This window comes from Zeus faber, assembly GCF_960531495.2.
Source record: "Zeus faber genome assembly, chromosome: 5".
NCBI lineage: Eukaryota > Metazoa > Chordata > Actinopteri > Zeiformes > Zeidae > Zeus > Zeus faber.
This window is the reverse complement of record NC_137192.1, coordinates 8,253,622-8,275,210: the sequence shown is the minus strand read 5'-3', so window position 1 is coordinate 8,275,210 and position 21,589 is coordinate 8,253,622. Positions and strand designations below refer to the sequence as shown.

The 21,589-nt window shown below is 42.5% G+C and overlaps 1 protein-coding gene across 1 annotated transcript in view; it reads left to right on the top strand.

The window, feature by feature from the left end:
• Window positions 1-19,354, top strand: part of hdac11 (histone deacetylase 11) — a 38,616-nt gene extending 19,262 nt beyond the window's left edge. The window contains exons 7-11 of the mRNA XM_080000396.1: window positions 156-232; window positions 1,455-1,517; window positions 9,611-9,707; window positions 11,143-11,321; window positions 18,212-19,354. Coding sequence (XP_079856522.1) covers window positions 156-232; window positions 1,455-1,517; window positions 9,611-9,707; window positions 11,143-11,321; window positions 18,212-18,457 — 662 coding nt within the window. The 3' untranslated portion in view covers window positions 18,458-19,354. The remainder of the gene's footprint in view (window positions 1-155; window positions 233-1,454; window positions 1,518-9,610; window positions 9,708-11,142; window positions 11,322-18,211) is intronic.
• The last annotated feature ends 2,235 nt before the right edge of the window (window positions 19,355-21,589 follow it).

Below are 21,589 nucleotides of genomic sequence, written 5' to 3'. Positions count from 1 at the left end.
CCATCTTTTGTTGCTGGCAGTAAGCCCGGTTACTGCTTTTTAAAGGAGCCAATTATGGCCCTTTGGAGTAATGGACTTCTCGGATGCACAATGACCTGCCAGGCCTATCGAATGGCCCGCACTCCGAATGGCCGCTGATCTCTCTCGTGTCCCAGGGGGAGGCTTCCACCACTGCTCCAGTGACAGGGGAGGCGGCTTCTGCGCGTACGCCGACATCACGCTCGCCATCAAGGTAACATGAGCATGCTCTTGGTGAAACATGTAGAAGTATGTCGAAGATACCGCACATTCATACCTGTCAACATTGAGATTTGAAAACAAGGGAAATTTTCCTGTGAAAATCTTTGGGTGGCACACTGTTGGCGCGAGGGGGGCTAAGAGAGTGAATAAGAAAGTCTCCCTGTTATGAACACAACTTTTTTTGTATCATTCAATTAGAGAACAGAGGGGTTTTTTGTTTCGGGGAATGGGGACACAGCGGGGCGAAGATCGCTGTGATCGCACAGAGGAGCCCCAATCTTTTTTTTAATAAAGGTTAAAAATAGGAGAGATTTACTGGAAAGAAAAAAAAAAGGGGGAGGACAGTGGGAGAGAAGGGTAAAATGCATGTAGTATTGGGGGTCAGACATGACTCTAAACATGACTTTAAACTATAGTGAAAAAGTAGCTTCAATTTAACATGCTTTTTTATGTCAATAGAACACATTATTTTGCTCAGAATAAATCTGACAGACAACTGTTAGATTTAATTTAAAACTAGCTTCATTTATTAAGCATCGTTTGAGTTTGGCGTCTGGGCTGTACTGCTCACTCCTGGCGAGGTGTACAGCAAGCACAGGCATACTATGTGAGCTAGAAATATACAGTAGGAGTGATGAGCTCGAATCCCCCCATTTGGTAGAACAGTAAAGCCCAGTGCAGTGGAGGTGGGGAGGGTGGGTGGTGCTGTGATATTAGGGCGCAATTTCACAGCAAAGCAGGCAGCAAGCAGGCAGCAAGCAGGCAGCAAAGCAGGCAGCAAAGCAGGTAGGACTGGCTGCTTATATTTCTTAAATGCATTTAGGGGTCCCCGTAAAAACTTTAAATCAAAAACAGAGTTTTATCAAATAACATAGATAAAAGGTGTTGTACATCACCCCAAAACATGTACAGTATCATCACATACTGTTCAAGTTAATATATTTAAAAAAAAAACCAATGCATTAAAAATAGCTTAATTTGCACAATTCTAAAATTTTATATAAAAATGAATTTAATTGCCTTTAAAATACATAAAACATATTCATATGCATGTGTTGATTTGACCCCCTCTCTGTTGCTTGAGGGTGAATAGTGGAAATGAAATTCTGAAAGAAGGAAATGAATAAATCTCAATCAGAGGCGTCGCGTGAATGAAGTGTTAGAATTTCCGCTCCTGGAGGAAAAAAGATGATTGTTGTTTTTTCCTCTCCCAGTTTCTGTTTGAGCGAATGGACGGCATCGCCAAGGCCACGATCATCGATCTGGACGCTCATCAGGTGAGCCGTCGTCGCACATTTCCTCTATATCAATGTGCTCGCGAGCTGACATCGATACAAGTTTTTACCACCGTACTAATCAATGGGGCTCCCCCCCTGGCCAAATGAGTTGTTGTATTGTCATATTCAGCAGGATGAATTCAAAAGCATTCCTGAGAACCAGTTATAGAAAGTGGGTGTGGCTTAACTCTGGAATGTCGGTGGTGAATCTGAAAGCACTCGAAAGATTATCAAATGTGGTATGTATTGAGATGCACTTCAAATGGAATGAAGATACATCTCCGGTCTTTATATGTGGCTCACTTCACCATAACCCTAATGTCAAAATGTCTGAATTCTTGTTCTTCTTCTTGTTCTTCTTCTTGTTCTTCTTGTTCTTGTTCTTCTTCTTGTTCTTGTTCTTGTTCTGCTTCTTCTTCTTCTTCTTCTTCTTCTTCTTCTTCTTCCATATTTACAATATTGAGGTTGATTATACCTGTTCACTACCTCCAACTTTGCCCCTTGATGTCCATGGTGCCCTTTTTTTTATCAGGTGTGTGGTTTTTTTTAAGCATTAATGGGCATCGGGAAACAGCTTTATTATACTATATATCAACTAAAAGAGGGGTCCCCAACCCGACAGACCCCTATTTTAGTCGTATGGTTGAAAGGGGTTGCTGATGGGAGGACCGTTTCTTAGAGAAACAGGCAAAGGCAAAGCAGAGCGTTTTCTTTTTTTTTTGTTTATTTTTTAAAATCTGAACATCAATTATCAAGTTTGGATTAAATAGAAGCCCAAATAATAGACATATTTAAGTAGTTTTAAGTAACCACTGTGTAGTTTTGGTGTGAGAATCAGACTCTTAATGTCAGAAAGATAAACTTCTTCCTGACATTATTTTTTATAATCATGGCAGGAGAATAACGTAGCAACAAAGAGTTGCATAATCCAGAATAAATTACTTTATTTATCTGGTAGGAAAAAAGGGAAGAGGATGAGTCCAGACGACTAGCAGGTAGCCAGGGCCAGATGTAAATATTCATTATGTACACGTTCTGAATCATCCTCATTCGTCGAGTCCAAGCGAGTCTTTATTGGTGGAATTGGTGCAAGAAGCTCACGTTACTGTCACATCATATTTTATATATATATATATATATATATATATATCAGCCATCAGTTCAGTTCACTGCGGGGAAAAACAAAGCCTAAATTACTTCCTGGAACTGGATCGGATGAATCAGCGGAGCCCTGCCATTGATTTGCCCGATCCGCAGCAGCTGAGGGGCCCCGGGATGGGTGCCTGCCCTTCCTGTCTGCAGCGGCGACTTGACCACGCCCCATTGGTCCGCCACAGGCAGTTTTCTTAATACTGTCAAGGGGAGACGGGTATAAAGGGTTCAAGCATAGAACTTTAGTATTTATTCAGACAACCTTGCAGACTTCTGTTAATCTAGCTCAATCGCCCTTGATCTCAAGGTAGGAAAAGTCTTATTTCGCTGCTCTGCATTTGGCCAGGCATCAGAGTGGGACTGGGGAAGGGGTGGAGGTGGTGAGGAAGAGGAATTTAACGGCAGCCAAACAGTTGTGCTGCAGCACTGCGTCACTGTTATCACTCTGTTACTACTTCATCACAGGAAAGGTCCCCTAATAAGCCCGCTTAGTAAAGCTGAGCGCAGATTAGACCTGGTACTAGCCTGAAACCCCCCCACACAATTACACAAATACAGACACACATACAGGGAGACTGGGTGGACAACACGATATCTCCTATTGAATTGGTTTGGATGAAATCCTTTTCTTAGGCACACCTCCGCTGAGTGGATGCTTGCTGACATTGAACTTGAACATGAATGACCTTCCTGCATTTATCAGACAAGAGGCCATGTGAAATTATAATAGTAACAATAATAAACTTTATTTATTCAGCACTTAACGTAAAAAAATGGGTTTATAAAGGGTTTTCCATTATCGAATATAAGACAGGTTTTTAATTCTCAAAATATATCCGAAAAAGTGGTGTCGTTAAGTTGCTAAGTCATCTACGGAACAGAACACACCAAACCACCATCAATGAAACACTGCAGCAGGACGGTAACAGTGGGTTGGATGGTGAGAGCCACTTCACAACAGACACCCAGAGGGCACCCATGGATTCAAGATTCAATACATTTTATTTGTCAAATAGATATACGTACGTTCATACATATATGCACTGAAATGTCATTGCAACGCACCCGGAGATTATGCAAAATAAGCTGTGTGTAACTGACACGGAGGCACTCCCGCAGGGACAGGGCACTAGAGTTAGTACACACACAGAACACCGCCTTTCTGCCAGTAGTGCTTGCCACATCCACAGTCTGCACTCCAATGCCCCTGTGGGCCCCTCCAGCCACACAGACCAACGTTTCATAGATGCCAGCCCTGCCAAGGCACAGAACAGGAACCCAACACCCTCCAGTCCAGCCTATAACAGCCCAGCCATCCACCCTTCACTTCACCTCACTTCACTTCATCAGTGTACCACCAGTTATCCCAAAACTCATGCATCGCGAGTGAGCCAACCACCAGAGACACATGACAGCACCACCAAGCACACCTGCACGAGACCATTGGAGCAGGTGCACCACACAACTAAAGTAAAAGGCCTCATAGGCACTGCAACAGCAAGCAAACTTCACCTTACCGAGCAACCACTATGTCCAGGCAGCCCCCACGCACACTGTTCCTCACGCTCACATGCAGGATGTCAACGGGACCGAGGCAAGCCCCCAACAGAGCAGACAGGTCCCCATCCAGACTATTTTTCTTCCAGCAACATCAACAATGTCAGAGTGCTCATGCTGACCCCTGTCCACTGCCAAAGCACCTACAATGGGCACGTGAGCATCAGAACTGGACCATGGAGCAATGGAATAAGGTGGCCTGGTCTGATGAATCACATTTTCTTTTATATCATGTGGATGGCCGGGTGCGTGTGCGTCATTTACCTGGGGAAGAGATGCCACCAGGATGCACTATGGGAAGAAGACAAGCTGGCGGAGGCAGTGGGATGCTCTGGGCAATGTTCTACTGGGAAACCTTGGGACCTGGCATTCATGTGGATGTTACTTTCACACGTACCACATACCGAAAGATTGTTTCAGACCAAGTACACGTGTTCATGGCAATGGTATTCCCTGATGGGAGTAGCCTCTTTCAGCAGGATAATGCACCCTGCCACACTGCAAAAATTTTTCTGGACTGGTTTGAGGAACATGACAAAGAGTTGAAGGTGTTGAATAGGCTTTTATGATTAAATTGTCTGTCGGCGATCGAATCCATCTGTTTTTTTTTGTTTGATCCACGGCGGATCCTGGCAGATTACTAGGTGGAGACGTCCGGTTGTGGCGCCTGTGATTTACCCTCTGGTGTGCGCACATAACAGGTGCTCAGGTTCGAGGTTCATGAGGAATTCCTCATGAATATATCTTGCCCAGACAATCTGCTACCTCAACACCCATTAATTTCAGATAAAGATAAAAAAGCAGGCCTGATAAGAAGGGCACTGTGGGGTCCAAGGGGCAGGTACTCGGACACCCCCCCTCTGCACGTACCTGCCGCTCAATCAGCAAATCTTGTGATTATAATATAGCAATATATAATATGATCTCATAGAGAAAATTTTTGATTTATTTTGTTTCCTTAGTTTCTTACTTGTATGGAAAATAAAAAACGTAAACCTAACTCAGAGAATTGGAACAGAGGTTTTTTTGTTTCTTCTCCAGACAGCGGTGCGCAGAGGCTCTCGTGCCTGTCTTTTTATTTTAGATGTATTCATTTTCGTTTGTTACCTACATGTATGAAACAGCATATTTAAACGCAACTGAGTTAAGTGGCTGTCCAAGTCCTTACTCTGTACTCTTCCAAAAAAAACCTGTGGGTCCCCACTGTCGGGATGCATGACTCCCCATTGCTTTCCGTTGCTATTGGACTTCATTTAGTAAAAACTGGATGTTTTTGTGTAAATACTTTACTTGTAAACAATAAATCCTGCACTCCTGGATTGGGGAGACCGCATTTGCCACGTTACATTACGTTCTATGCGTAAAATCGCCTGATAATCCCCTGATAAAATCGCACATCGCCCAAGCCTCATGTTGACTTGGCCTCCAAATTTCCCAGATCGCGATCCAATCGAACATCTGCAGAATGTGCTGGAACAACAAGCCTGATCCACGGGGGTCTCCAGCTCGCAACTTACAGGAATTAAAGGATCTGCTGCTCACGTCTTAGTGCCAGATACCACAGGACATGTTCAGAGGTCTTGTGGAGTCCATGCCTTGATGGGTCAGAGCTGTTTTGGCGACGAGGGGGAGCTACACAATATTATGCTGGCTGATTTAATGTTGTGGCTGACTGACTGCATCAGTTCATAACGGTTGGTCAGTTCAGAAGGAAGGTTATTTTTGTTCCAGAGGATGCAGGACTTGGACCTAATCTACTCTATTGACTGAGGCTAGGATCATCATGGCGGGTGCCGCTGTCAATCTACTTTTTCTTGTATTCACCTACTGTATGGAATTAGAAGCTAATGTATGATGTTTGAAAGGGTTTTTGTTATGAATAGTGTCTGTAGCAGTGGCGTGGTCACACAGTGAGCAGTGAATCATTTCTCTCCGTGGCATTTAGCCCAGTCGGTGAATGGAACGACTCAGCATTTTAGAGGGCCTGTTTAATCACATTTTACCCTCACTTTGTGTTTTCAATGTAAGGACTCATATCCGCCATCAATTAGCCTTTGGGAACTTTGTTAACAATGATGTTGTCTCAAGGTCCATGGTGCAGAAATGCAGCTTTATCCATTTCTGATATAAGGCTGACGCTAACGGTGCCACTTAACGTATTGACAGAAGTTTGGGATCGATGCAGATGCTAAGTAAATAATTCATGAAGGCTGTAGAAGTACCAGTTCATTTGCATAGTATATGTTGGAGACTGCTTCAAAATTGCACATCTCAGCACAAACTTGAACAGAAGACTGAAAGGTTCAAGGATTTTGCGTAAGATCCTAATTGGAACTCCACAACATGACCCCTAAAGTGCTCTTGTACTCACAAATTGAAATTATTGCAAATTGAGCTGTTTCACACATAAAACACAGTCATTAAAGTAGAAGCACTAACAATGGTGTTTAAAGGGCAAACATGCATTTTAGTAAGTTTAATGATCTACAGTAGTGAGACATCTAGAAATCTATCAATAGCTACTTACACACATGAACTCTGGACAATGTCCGGAAAATCAGGTCCAGACACTGTCCGGAGTTTCACTTTCACACATGTAGTACACAACCAGAGATTTTCTGTGTCAGACACTTTCACACCTACTGGAAATACTTTGTTTGGTTTAGTTGAGGGGCGGAGCCTGGGTGGAACATGCAGGAGGAAGGAGATGGCACATGATGCTGCCGAGTTTTACAGCACACCCCAGATGGCAGATGAGGCTACAGGCTTATCAGTAATTGTGACTTTATGCGTTGATACTCCATGTATTTGGACGCATCTTCAATATAAACAAAAGAGTGGAAAGGAAAATAAAGGAAAGAAAGGAAGTACAGAGCAGCAGAAAGGAGTACGAAGCGCTATGTTCCGTGCACAAAGATCCACATGAAGGTAAATAACTAGCGCATGATAGAGACCTAGTATGATAGAGATCATCAACATGCGACACGCCCATGCTTGCGGTGAATTCTCCGGACAATCACCTGCTCTGAGGGGGCTAGCTGGTTAAAGTCTGTTTAATGTCCAATCCAACTGATTTGGACATTTGTATTCACACATACAGCTCCTCCGGGTAATGTCCAGATAATTGGATGATGTTCAAGGCTAGCCTTGAACATCATCAAATTGCATCATTAAATTTGCTTGTGTTAAAAAGAGGGAAAAAAAAGATAATGGGCTTTAATAAGCAGATGCTTTTTCTATGTTCTGCAGATGTCAGAAATTGTTTCTGCAATAAACTAATGCAAAGGACTACTTCGGCTCTACAGCAAGGGACCTTGGCAGACTAACATAGGGTGCCACGGAAGCTTTATGGCCCAGCTTGCAATTGAAAGGAAGGACGGGTCCAATGGGGCTTCTGTCACCAGAGTTCAAGTTATATTCAAACAAAATATACAACCACTAGTAGAGTGCCTGTTCTAAACATGCCCATTTGTGAAAGTGCAGTGAGTCGCGGTGAAAAACACCGGGGAGATAGAGTTTTTCTCACGGGGAAAAACACACCCAAGTCACGCTTTTGGATAAACTCGCTGTTCACTTAGTTTATTCAAAGTTTATTAATATTACACGTTTCGTGTGTCTGCACAAAACATACCTGTTCGGAACAGGCCGATTCCTTTCACGGAAAGCCACGCCCCCCGCTTTCTCGCAGTTTCTCATGGGAAGCCTCGCCCCCTGCTGGCTCACTGTTCGCTGTTTTTTGAAAGTTTATTAATATTTCACGGGTGGCCTGTCCACATTCAACACTGCACATTCTTGGGTCCCCAGTAATACACCCGCCAAGCTTGAAGTAGATCGGATGAATATTTGTCGAGATAATCGAAGGACATACAGACAACATACATACATACTGTGCATACATATAGTACAACAATACATACATACATACATTCAGAGATTCCTTCCTTTATAGTTAGATGGTCTACCTGAACTCGCTGAGGAGGAGAGGGGAACATTCAGTTCCATATTGATTTAATGCACATGCACGGTGAAAGCTCTGGCAGTTCAGTGCTTGTTCTAACACTGTGAGGTATGTAATAGTCAGTCACTTCAGATCCAGAATCCAGAAATATTTCCTCTTTGTTACAAGGCTACATTGCTGACATTATGTACTAGTGATGTAGCTGTTTGAATGTTTTGAATTCACAACCCATGGCCACTCCTAAAGACTACCTCCATTGTTTTGAGATATTCACTGCTTTTATATGGCATTTCCTGCTTCTGTGGCATTCCATAGAACGTCGCTTCCATACAATTTTGACTAATATCAGATTTTCGAAAATCAAGCTCTGATAAAAATGGTACTTGGCAAAAAATGACATGATTATCAAAGCTGGCTCCCCCACTCGCTGTGAAATAAAACCAGGTACTTGTGACCGTTCTGACTCTTTGCAACAGCTTTTGGACAACATGTCACATGTTGAGTAAGTCGGCTATCTATTGTGAGTGGTCACTAAGTTCAAATTAGTGCTCCATTATTGATGCCCATTGTGTTGCTTATACATTGAGCTAAATTCTAAACAGCACCCAAATTTTACTTTCGAGAAAAATGTATGGGTAAAGCCCACAGCGTTTGTGCTTGCTTGGGTTTCTGGGTCTCTCCAGGTACTCCAGGTTCCTTCCACCTGCAGACATGAAGGTTAGGCTGATTGGAGAATCTAGTTTCTCTCCCACTCTATCCCTGCCCTGCTACCTTACTTCATATATTTTTTCATTACCTGCTATTGGACACCCCAGAAATGTCAGTACGGCATGAGGTACAAAGGTTTACACAGCTTGTGCATGGAAAATGGGCATTCGAGCCTGACAATGACACAGTTTGCAGGCCAGGTGCTTCACACTTCATGCCAGGTGCATAATGTGTAAAGCCTGTGTGCAGGCATTACACATCATCATTGACTCTTGAATTGAGGCATAAAATCCCCCCAGACACAATTATCCGGCTTTTCCCATCCATCCGACGTCACAGGAGCCAAACGCTTTGGCTGACGAATGGAAAAGGAGGAACCGCAGAGTGATTGAGAGGCCTTGACAGTTTTCTTTTCCTTTCAACTATCTTTAAGCCTACAGGTAAGAGGGCTAATGGTGGTGGTGGTGGCGGTGAGGGGCGGTTATTGATCCGCCGTCTCACCCTGTCCGTTACAGTGAGACGCGACAACGCAAACAAACAGCCCTAAGTGACATCCATGTGGCCGGTGCCACCGAGAGTGGGACTGGGACTGAGAACCGAGCAAAGGACAGAAACGAATGGCTTGATAGTTTGATGTGCTGAGATAAAGCAATGTGAAACACTGTGCGTATCTGTTTCTGTCTCTGATGAAAGCTCTACATTTCTCTCGTCTTTGTAGGGAAATGGCCACGAGCGAGACTTCCTAGACGACAAGCGCGTTTTCATCATGGACGTCTACAACCGCCACATCTATCCGAGGGATGGATATGCCAAGAGTGAGTGAGTGAGTGAGTGAGTGAGAGAGAGAGAGAGAGAGAGAGAGAGAGAGAGAGAGAGAGAGAGAGAGAGAGAGAGAGAGAGAGAGAGAGAGAGAGAGAGAGAGAGGGAGAGAGAGAGAGAGAGAGAGAGAGAGAGAGAGAGAGAGAGAGAGAGAGAGAGAGAGAGAGAGAGAGAGAGAGACTCAAGCTTATTTTGAAATTATCCAAGTTGTAATTACTTAATTGCTATGCAGAAATTTCACCGGCCTAAAAATTTGCCTTGCTTTATGCCAATGCTTTACGTGTCTGGGTTATCAATTCTGGACTGCCTGAATAACACTGTCCTATTTCCATACCTGTGCTTGGGAAAACATCACATCAGTACCTTTTCAGAGGGCGGGTGGGGGGGAGCGGTCATCATTGCATATTATTCTGTGCTTTCATTTAAATGGGAACTGCCTCGGAAAACCAGCGGCACAACAGTGGCTCAACATCCCCTTTAGTGCGAGCACTGTCTCCTCCACTTCCTGCCCGGAGATGTCAGGGACCGCCATTTTAATTGTGCCAGCGGTTTGAGCAGTCCCTCCATGTCAGTGCTTGCCCAGTTAGCGGGCCGCAGGAAATCGGTCTTCGGTCTTCCAGTGTTTACGCTGCAGTCAGTCAGCTTTTACACAATTAATCTTTCAATACATTAATAATTAATTTGAAAAGGAGTACACTGCAGACTTCAGCCTGTGCTCTGGCAGCGCTCAGCCGTAGAGGGTGGGGAAAAGTGAAGAGAAGAAAATTAAACTTTTTCCCTCGTTTTAATCATTAAGCTGTGCGTTTTGTGCTCATAGGTAAATGCAAGACCTCTGTCCAAGTGCTTATTAACGGCTCTTTTCATTTTGAGTATGCTGAGCAAATGTACATTCTGTTGTGTTTAAGATAAAGACTATGCCATACCGTCTTCGTTCCCTCTGTTCTCTTTGTGTGTTGTGGACATTAGTTTCTCTTTAATGCTCTTGTGTAGTTAAAGCCTTCAAGAAAAAACCTTGGGAACACCGTGTCTAGGAGAACACGCTTCGTGGTCTACGGCCATTTAATCCTGTTTGGACTAGAGTCATTAAAGCCGTTCTAATTAATTATATTCACAATTGCCATAATGCAGTCGGAATCTATATTAATTAACGAAGGTACAGAAACAAAATTGATTATCTTTACGTTGCTTAAGGATTCAATTTCTTTATGAAGGGACAGTAAAGTGACGCAATTCCCGACGCCGTGAAGAGTGATTTGCCGAGCTTTTTACTGTCTTTGGGTAAAGAGTTCCTGCAGTGGGAATCCGGTAGGAACGGCTTTTAACCGCTTGCAGCGCAAGGCTTCAAGGTTGTAAATCGATGCAGAGATACAGTGCCCTGGTAGGTCTGCACCCTTTATGAGGCCCCCTGTCTTTCCCCTGCGTTGCCTCCAGGAGCCATCAGGAGGAAGGTGGAGTTGGACTGGGGCACGGAGGACTCGGAGTACCTGCAGAAGGTGGAGCTCCACTGCGAGGGGGCGCTGAACGAGGTGCGCCCCGACATCATCGTCTACAACGCTGGGACCGACATCCTGGACGCGGACCCCCTCGGAGGGCTGTCCATATCGCCGCAGGTATACACACACATGCACACACACACACACTAAAGCCTTGTTTATGCTTCTGCATACTCTAGGTACATTACATTATGTCATTTAGCATGTGCTTTTGTCCAAAGCGACAATAAGTACATTTTTCACAGTATCAAACCTGTACTGTATGGCACAGTCACAGCTAAACATTCTGTAGCAACAAGCTGATTGGTTGAATTCAACTTGCTGTCGGGAGGCAGGTTTGAAATGGAAAATAATTTTTTTCAGATAGAAGTGCGCCTTAAGGGTGAGGTTCAAAAGTGGATTTCTGTTTGAGTATCTATATTTTTGCGTTTGAAAAAAAAAAAAACACACTAAAAAAACTAATTTCTTCCATGTTTTTTCTGTGCCCCCCAGCTGACGCAGAACAACTTTATGCACAAAACTCGTACTTATATAAAAGAAAAACACTTACGTGCAGATGGAGAAGCATGATCCAGCCTTAACACTGATGCACAAGTTATGTGAAATATTCCGACCTTATTTTGCCTGGCGCTGAGGCAATCGGACTAATGACTAATGGGCAGAGCTGAAACTCACTTTATTGTACAGTTACTGCCAATGTAAAGTAGGCACCATTTTAACTTTCTTCATTCGTCAAAAAATTTTAATGAGAAAACGTGGTCAAACGTATCTTGTTCTGGATTTTAATATATTTTATATTTATTTAATAGATTTTCATATATTTAATATATGATATGATTATGAATGAAATAAATATATTTTTCATAAGTAAATTAATAACAAATTACATGGACATAATTATTGCCATCCAGTTTACCTACTGTAATGTTCTGGAAATTGGATGGCATGGCTTGACACCAATTGGCATTAGGGCTATTTCTAATATAAGATAAAATATTGACTTTATTGATCCCCGTGGAGGAATTTGTCCTTTGCGTTTTCAACTAGCTATCTAAGAGCCTTGGGGCAGCCATGGCACGGTGCCCCTGGGACCAAATCCAATTCCAGAGCCGATGCCTTGGCATGTCAAGGGTATCGTCAGAAGTGTCTTCAGGGAGGGAGTAGACCCACGTGAACATGGGGCCCACCACGTAGACTCCACACTGACGGTCCTCGGTTCGGGTTTGGGTTCGAAGCCTAGAACCTTCTTGCTGCAAGGCCGGCATGCCACCAAGTGGAATGATAAGAGTCCCCCGTGTTCTTGGGGAGCTTATATCATCGAGGCTTCCCCTGTTTGTCTGATGGGGTTGTTTCTGAGGCTGTTGGAGTAGCAGCACGGGAAGCAACTTCAAAACTTGTTTTTTCTGTTGGATTCTTGTCAGTTGGCCATTATTTCCTTCTCGGCGGCTGCAACTTTCCACCAGTTGGATGAAGTGTAAAGTAAAGGACTTTACACTTATATATATATAGACTTGAACACCAAGGGTTTCTTCCCTTCTTCTAATTTTTGACTCATTTCAAAATAAATAGCAGGTGTGTCTAACTGTAGCGCTGTAATCATACTACAGTGTTTCAGGTTTTGCAAGCTTACTCCACCATATTAACGATGATTCACGGTCCCACCGGGGAGGAAAAAAAAAGGTTTGTGGCGGTCTTATCCTAATGCATCCACACCTGCCTTTTTCAAAACTGTCCAGCTGCAAACCTCTCTCCTGAGGCCCCTTAGTTCATTAGCTCCCTCCTGAGGCCCGAATTGTCTGAGCCAATGGGGTTTGAGCATCCCCTCTTTCCTGAGGCCCCTTAGTTCATGACCTACCTCCTGAGACCCCTAGTTCTGTGAGCCATTTGAATATATTTATAATTTGATTTCTAATATATATTTATATATATTTTATAATTATATTTTGCAAACTATGACTATATATAATGTAATATATATTGCTAATATTAAATTACATCAATATTAAATATTAAAATAATTATGAATGCGCAAGATCAAATACCCATGTATTCATATCATTAACATATTAATATGTATGAGTGAATAGTTCACAAAATATAATTATATGAAAACTATATATAAGAAATCAAAACATAAATATATTAGACTATATATGCTGTAATGTATACTGTATTAAAAATATTAAAATACATCAATTTTAGTTATTTAAATAATTATTGATGCGAAAGAATAAATACCCATGTATTCATGTCATTAATATATTAATATGTATGAGTATGTATAATATTAAATCATTCCAAACTACAGGGGATAAGTATGAGCTCCAAAAAAACTCCCTTTACATTAATAATTGTCAACCAGCTATGTTAAACCTGTCAGAGAAAAATTATGGAAATGACCGTCTGTACTGCAGCCTTGGTGGCACTTGCAAATTCTCATGTCTACAGAAAGAAAGACCATTTTAAAATACAGTGGATGTATTGGATTGTTTCTCAGAGACAAATACACTGAAGGTGTTTTTTGTTTTTGTATTTTCTACACCAAACTGCTCAGAAAATGTGACATTTTTATGAAGTTATACAACTTAAAGTGAAAAGTAGGGTGTCCAAAATAAATCACCCTCATTGTTTCATTAAGTGTTAAAAATCTTGATTGATAATCTTTTAAAATATTGAATAATGAAGGTATTAACAGTAATTCCGTAATAGCTATGGCAAAATTGCTGGCCAACAGCCAATCTCCAGTTGACGCACTGTGTTTCCCTGACACAGTCAAGCATTTAAAACAAAACTTAGAATAAGATTAGAAGGCCTGGTGTAGGTTTTATAGCTCCCTCTGGTGTGAAAGTAAAATTATTGCATTTTCATCCTCAGCACTCATGAAAAAACAATTATTTTAATTTGATTGTTGACTTGATCAACATGAACAAAATATCATGAAGAATGATTGATTATTGATTAATCATGAGCATCCCATTAGGGCCAAATTGGGTCACGAACAAAGAACAGGTATAAACAAAGTAAGTTTCACTTCAATTCAAAATACCTTTTTAGTACAATAAATTGTGTGTGTGTGTGTGTGTGTGTGTGTGTGTGTGTGTGTGTGTGTGTGTGGGGGGGGGGGGGTTGCCCTATGGATACATACTGTACCAATGTATATCCTCCATCAGTAGAAAATGCAAACTATGATTTAATAATTACCTTTGAAAGGAATTGCTGTCCTTTGACCTATTCCCTAATGCTGGAGTAACTTTGGATATTTTTGTTAGTTTTATGCATGGACAGATGGTACAGTGATAGAAGCTACAACATGTTCTACTCGTAACCCCATGTACTAGTGATGTGCTTGGTGTGTGGGCTGCACCAATCACTCACTCACTGTCCCAGCGCTTCAAGACTCAGGTAGTGAATCACTCACTCACTCAGTATTTGCTCTCCCAGCCCTGATCTGAAGGTCTGACTTGGGCTGCAGCTGCACGGCTTTCCATGGCCCACCACTTCCTTGCCACAGTGACAGTCAGTAACCGTCCATGAATTTTAATTTGTCCCTTTTCAGTACCACTACTGGAATTTTAATTCGTCCCTTTTCAGTACCACTACTGGATTCTGACTGATCATCCGATTGTGAGCGATTGTGTAAATCAGTGGGGACTGGGAGTGGGTGGAGCTGGTTGGTTCAGTGGGTGTGAATGAGTGACTGGACGATAACTCCAGTTGAGCAGCTGTCTCCAGTTGAGCTGCAGAGTCTGACTCTTGACTCATTGATAGCCTAGCTCTGATTGGTTGAGGGCTCCTTCTGAGCAAGCCCCCAGGAACAGTGCCGGGCAAAAAAGCATTTTCCCTGCACACAATCATGAGAAAAGGAGCGGCTGTAAAACATTGGATATTTTCTTTGAGCGTCACAACCCTCGCGAAATGACTCTTTCACTACTAACGACTATTATTTGATCCATTCGGCCCGATAACATTTGGAAAGTCTAGAAGCAGCATTAAATGATTTTTTCCCTTTCAAGTTAGCGGGCTGGCGAAAGTCTCTGATGTGCATGCTCTTCGGGCGCTGGGGCCTGGTGGAGGATTACCCAAGCTCTGGGTGATTGACTCGGTGACTCCAGTAACTCAAAAACCGACTCTCTTTAGTGAGTGACTCATACAAACTCAAGTCAGTAAAAACAGTCAAACCTCCCATCTCTTCCATGTACTACTACTTACATGTACTACTACTACTAACCCCATGTAGTACTTCTAACATGTACTACTGCTAACCCCGTATACTACTACTAACATGTGCTACTTTTAACCCCATATACTACTACTAACATGTATTACTACTAACTCCATGTACTACTACTAACCTCATGTAATACTACTAACATGAACTACTACTAACATGTACTACTACTAACACCATGTACTACTACTAACATGTAATACTAATAACCCGAAGTACTACTACTAACATGCACTAATACTAACCCCATGTACTACTAACCCCATGTACCACTACCAAAATGCACTACCACTAACATGTACAACTACTAACATGCACTCTTACTAACCCTATGTACAACTACTAACATGTAGCTGTACATGTTGTTACTAAAATCAACTGCAGCCGTCTGATCGATCTTTTAGGGAGACCTGTAAAGACACCGTTAAGTAGTCTAGTCTACTAAGGATGAATGCATGGACAAGTTTTTTCCAAATTCTGCTGAGACATAAGCCCTAATCTTGATATGTTCTTAAGGTGATAGTAGGCTGACTTTGTAATTGTTTTAATGTGGCTGTTGAAATTTATGTCAGAGTCCATGACTACGCCAAGATTTTTGGCTTGGTTTGTGCTTTTTAACTGACTTTTAGTCGTTCTTCCTTGGCTCCAAAAACAATTACTTCAGTTTTGTTTTTGTTTCATTAGAGAAAATTCTTCCACATACAATCGTGGATTTGTTCAATGCACTTGCTCAGTGTGTGCATTGGACCATAGTCCCCTGGTTATGTAAATGTGTCGTCTGTGTAATGATGGTAACATACTTTGTTGTTTTCCATAATCTGAGCCAGTGGAAGCATGTAGATGTTAAAGAGAAGAGGCCCCAGAATGGAGCCTTGGGGAACTCCGCGTGTCATTTTTGTCCACTCAGATGTGTAAGTACCTCTAGACACATAATAGTCCCTGTCCCTTGAGTAGGATTGAAATCAGTTTAGTAGTGTGCCAAATACTCCCACCCAGTTTTCCAGTCGGTCTAATAATATGTTGTGGTCCATTGTGTCAAATACAGCACTGAGATCCAGTAATACCAAGACTGAAATTATGCCACCGTCTGTGTTTAGATGGATGTCATTGAAGACCTTAGCAAGAGCAGTCTCAGCGCTTTGGTGTGATTGAAATCTTGACTGGAAGACATCCAAACAGTTTTGTAGTGCCAAGAAATTGTTCGGCTGTTAAAAAACTGCTTTTTCAATGATTTTCCTTAAAACGGGAGCTTTGATATAGCCCAACAATTGTTCATTAATGAGGTGTCTAGATTGTTCTTTTTTAAGAGCGGCTACTACTACAAACCCCATGTACGACTAACCCCATGTACTTCTACTAACATGTTCTACTTTTCTACTATGTGCTCCTATTAACATGCACTACTAATAACATGTAGTACTACTAACCCCACTGGCTCACTGAAGCTACCTCAGGCTGTATGCAGTAAACTGCAAGCTTATGTTAGCTATCTCACTTACCTCCATTGGAAATGATAGTGGTAAGCTAAAAAGCTAGCAGTCAGATAAATGCATTTTCAACAAAGCGTACATTCTGAATATAAATATGAATACATTATCAGCGTTATTGTAATATTTGATGACATAAATGTAGTGTTAGTCTAACGTTACTTACATGTGTAGTCTTTTGGGGCTTTGCTACTTCGCTTGGGTGTCCCCCACAAGCTGGAAGCATGGCCACAAAAGTCAGAACTAACTTTTAAATGAGGCCTTGTAGATCTAATATGAGTGACGATTCAGCAACTGGATTGCTAATTTCTCGCCTCAAATGTGCTCAGAAACAGATTGTGGTGGACTGCTTTGGTGAAATAAGTGAAAGTTTACAGAGAAATACAACAGAATCCTACTCCTCATTCTCAAACCCCACTGGCTCACAGCGGGGTTTGAGAATGCGGAGAATGCGGAACTGGGACCATGCTCAAACCCCATTGGCTCAGAGAGCTAAGGGGCCTCAGGAGAGAGGTCTGCAGCTGGACCCTTCTCCTTCTTGGTTAAGCATGTGTTCCTGCCACGGCAAGTAATGTCTGAGATCCGTCCCGGTGTCACAAAATTGTTCCGCCATGAATGCACAAGCTGTTTCCAATTGGGGGAGGGTGAGGAGAGTGGGTGGATCTGTGCTCCCTCCCCGGTCCCACCCATGTGTGACTGCGTGACAGGCTTAGTGCTCCCAAGCCCCGGCGACACTTTATAAAACCGTCAGGGTCTGTCGCCTCCTCCTCCTCCTTCTCCTCCTCCTCGCTACGAACACGGATCCAAAACGACTGTCTGACAGGGAATTCAGAGCAGTAACAACCACCCCATGCAGACTCCATAGACCTCCATAGAAGACTCCATAGACCACAATGGAAGGTTCTTAGAAGGTCCTCAAGGTGCATGAAGTGCTTCAATTTTGTCCTCAAACTCAATACTGGAATACCTTGAAAACAGATCCACTTTTAAGCTGAAGTGCTTGAAAAGTAATCAGAAACCTGTGATAGCCCCCCGGTTTTGTTATTCAAATCGTAATTTAATCGAAACTTTACACAATCCGGCAAGGTTGAAAATGCTTTTAATGGTAGACGACAATGAGATTAATAATAGATATACTAATATAAACAATAGACAATGAGACTAAGAAGATATTATACTTTAATGAATAAAGATCTAATTGAAAATTGGTTACATTTGTTTTGTCCTTATAAATTAAAAATAAAAAAACAGTGCCTGAAAAATAACTTCAATTACTTCCCTCTCTGAACCAGGGAATCGTCCAGAGGGATGAGATAGTCTTCCGGGCGGCCAGGCATCGGGGCATCCCCATCCTGATGGTGACGTCCGGCGGCTACCAGAAGAAGACGGCCCGCATCATCGCCGACTCCATCCTCAACCTGCACCGGTGCGGCCTGATTGGTCCTGAGGCGCCGGAGGGGGAGGGCTCGTCCACGCTGATGACCAGCCTGGTGCGAGGCGGCGCCGCGGCCCTCGGCTCGGCCAACACTTTTGTCTAAAAAAAATCAAAAAGGGGTTATTGAGGATTTCTTCCCTTCAGAGACACGGGTTTGGGAGCGGCAGTTAAAATGAACTAGCGTGTCTTGATATTGTGTAATTTACTGACACAGTCATGCCGTAGCACATCAGTGGACATTAACAATGAAGCTAAATTTGGATTCCAGTTTTGGATTGAAGTCCTGTGATGTGGGGGTGATGCAATGCCTATTTGCATGTAAAGTGCAAAAACATGTTGGTCGGTTTTTGATTTTAGAGTGGCGGTCAGAGGCCTACAAAGTGAATGCCAATTCAGAGTGGAAATCTCTTTGTCTATGATGCCAAGACTTTTCACGACATCCTAAACAATAGATTTTTTAAATTCTTTACGAATTAACTGTATGGTTCATTCTGAATGAAAGAAAAACCTCAGGAAATCATGAAATGGGGAAGAAATGCTAATTTCTGAGAGTCATTATAGGTCATCTATGAACTGGTGCGCAGTTTAATGTACTGCATGAGAAAGTACATTAATGATCTCCTCTCTGAATCGGTGGGAATGAGGGCGAAAGACAACGTATTCCCATGACAAAGTTTGCACATTGTAGTTGATTACGCATTTTCATTCCGCTCAGCAATTTCGCCAACTTTTAGCAGTTTTGCTTTGTGCCGGACGGTTGTACCCTTTTCTCACAGGTTATTCTGGTGATGGAATAATTACTCACACCTAACGGATGATCGAAATGAACTTTTACTGTTAACAAACTGTCAGTTTGGAGGTTTGAAGGTTTGAAGCAGCCAAATTTGGAATGGTTTCCACTGTCACAAATGCACTTTAACAGGGTTTCTGGTGATGCTGATGATTTATCGGCATTCCTGTTCTTAAAAATAATGAATGTACTAAATTTATTTGCATATTAAAGTACGGGAAAAATCAATATTATTCAGTCATTGATAACGAGCTTGAACGTACACAACGGTCTAGAGGCTTTGAGAAATCGATTGGCACCATCTTTAAAAGATAACAAGAAATGGGAAACCACAGGAACCGAGGACACTTCCAGTATGATCCAGGAAGGAACTAAAAGTCTGTAATCCTTTGAGTTTTGTACGTTAAGTCAAGCTGACTGTGTGTGTGCGTACGTTAATGTTTCAACCGCACTGATTTGAAGTCTGGGTTTTCGCTATTTTTTAGAAGAGAAAAAAAAAATAGAACTATTGGACCCTGTTTAAGCACAGGGTGAAGTTGCAGCAGAGTGGTAAGTTTCTTAGCGAGGGTCGTGTTGTAAATAATGAAATACTGCATAACCACGATTTTTAATAAGGCCCGGGTTGAAAAATGTTGAACCTATCCTTTAATCAAGGCAGTTAGTACCTCATTACCCGACCAAAAACCCCCGAAAAAAGTCTCCACATTTGCACGTTCGATATAAACCAGTGTGATCGGAAACAGTTGGGACTCTCCAATGGAACCAAGCGAGTTGAACAAGAGCACAGTGTCCTGAGATCTCATGGTTCAGAGTTAAACAGTCTGGAAGGAATCAGATTTTTAGTCAGTTGTGCGTGTTCCACTTCATGTATCTGTGTATATTTCTATATATACAGCATTTAGTTTTGCTGCTGTTGCCTCTGAGTGGAGCCAAGTGGCAGCTGGCAGCTGCTTGCCGTAATGATTTTCTAATGTTCTTTTGAACATTAATCATTTTCCACCAGCACGACTCCCAGTCGAGGAGAAGACACGACTAAGACGTCGGTTGCCGAGGTGGTCGCGTCACATTCGTATCAAAAGGGATAAAAGGACCCATCTTTCGGCATCATGAAAGGTAGCCGAGGATATCGCCGATCCAGGATGCTGCCCGGGCCGATTGGTCACGAAGCGGTGGAAGGCGGCCGATCCAGACGTGTCAGCGCTAATTAGCCGCGTCTTTGATGTGGCACGCCGCTCTTTTCCAATGGAGCTGAAAGGTTTAAAACGCTCTACCTTTTAATTAGGACTCCCAACATTACACTGTGTGCACACTCCTTGTCCTTAAAACCTGGGGGGCAGCAGATTCTAGCTCATCAAGGCCTCCCATGCATGGCCCAGGAAAGTTAACTTGAGCTTTGGCACTATTTTTGGGTGTTTTTATTTTTCACATTGATTAGTACCTATTTTGGGTTCACCATGACATGAATGGATAATATACAACCAAGTGATAGGTAGACCAATGTACTATTTTGACATAGAATGCAGGGGAGTATGCATACAATTGTCTGTTTTGGGTGGATTCCATTCAAAACTCAAACTTTTGTTTTTTCAAATGCAGGTTTACCCTCATCTTCACTCTAAAGTCTGGCCACTGCCAATCCACAGACTGCATCCTCAGGGTTCCCCCCGCACTACAGGATATCGGGTTGTAAATATTTAACATGTTTAATACTTGCGAGTGGCGATTGGTGCCGCCTGCACGAACTTCCGAGCAGATTGGGGGTAGTAAAAAAAACACTTGTAATATACCTCACACAACAGGCTAATCTCTCACAATAATCTTTAGGAACCAATAAATCCCGACTTTGCTTATGGAAATCGGCCCGAAGTTTACTTAATTATTTTGTTGTGTGTACCCCGCTTTCGACGCTCAAATAATTTTTCGTTCACTTAAGCTGATGGCGATGTACTGTCTATATACAGTATACTTGTGCATCCGTGGTGATTGCATTATTGTGTGTGGCGGACCCAGCCACGAACAACGAAAACAGCATAGAGAGGAGCGCATGCACAGCACAAACACAGTGAATTGCTGTTTCTTAAAAAGTGGCGGCTTAAAAAAACGTTTATTTGGCAGAATAATCGTATGGATAATCACTTTAAATCTTTTCGCAGATGGTCCTTTTCTCATCTTACTAATAATCGAAATTGATTTGATTTCAAAAATAAAAACTGATTTTGTGTCAAACAAATTTTTAATCTAATAACATTCATTTGAACAAAACGCCCTTCCTGACCTGACTTGGTCGCGGCTGTAATGGAGCTGCATGTTCGCTCAGATGAGGCCGACACTCTCTTTGTTGGTCACACAAGGAGCTTGTGTTTGACTTGCATCTGAGTTCAATTTGGGAGGTTCCAATTCCCGCTAAACAAACCGAGCCGAGGGGGTGAAACAGTCACGACTGAT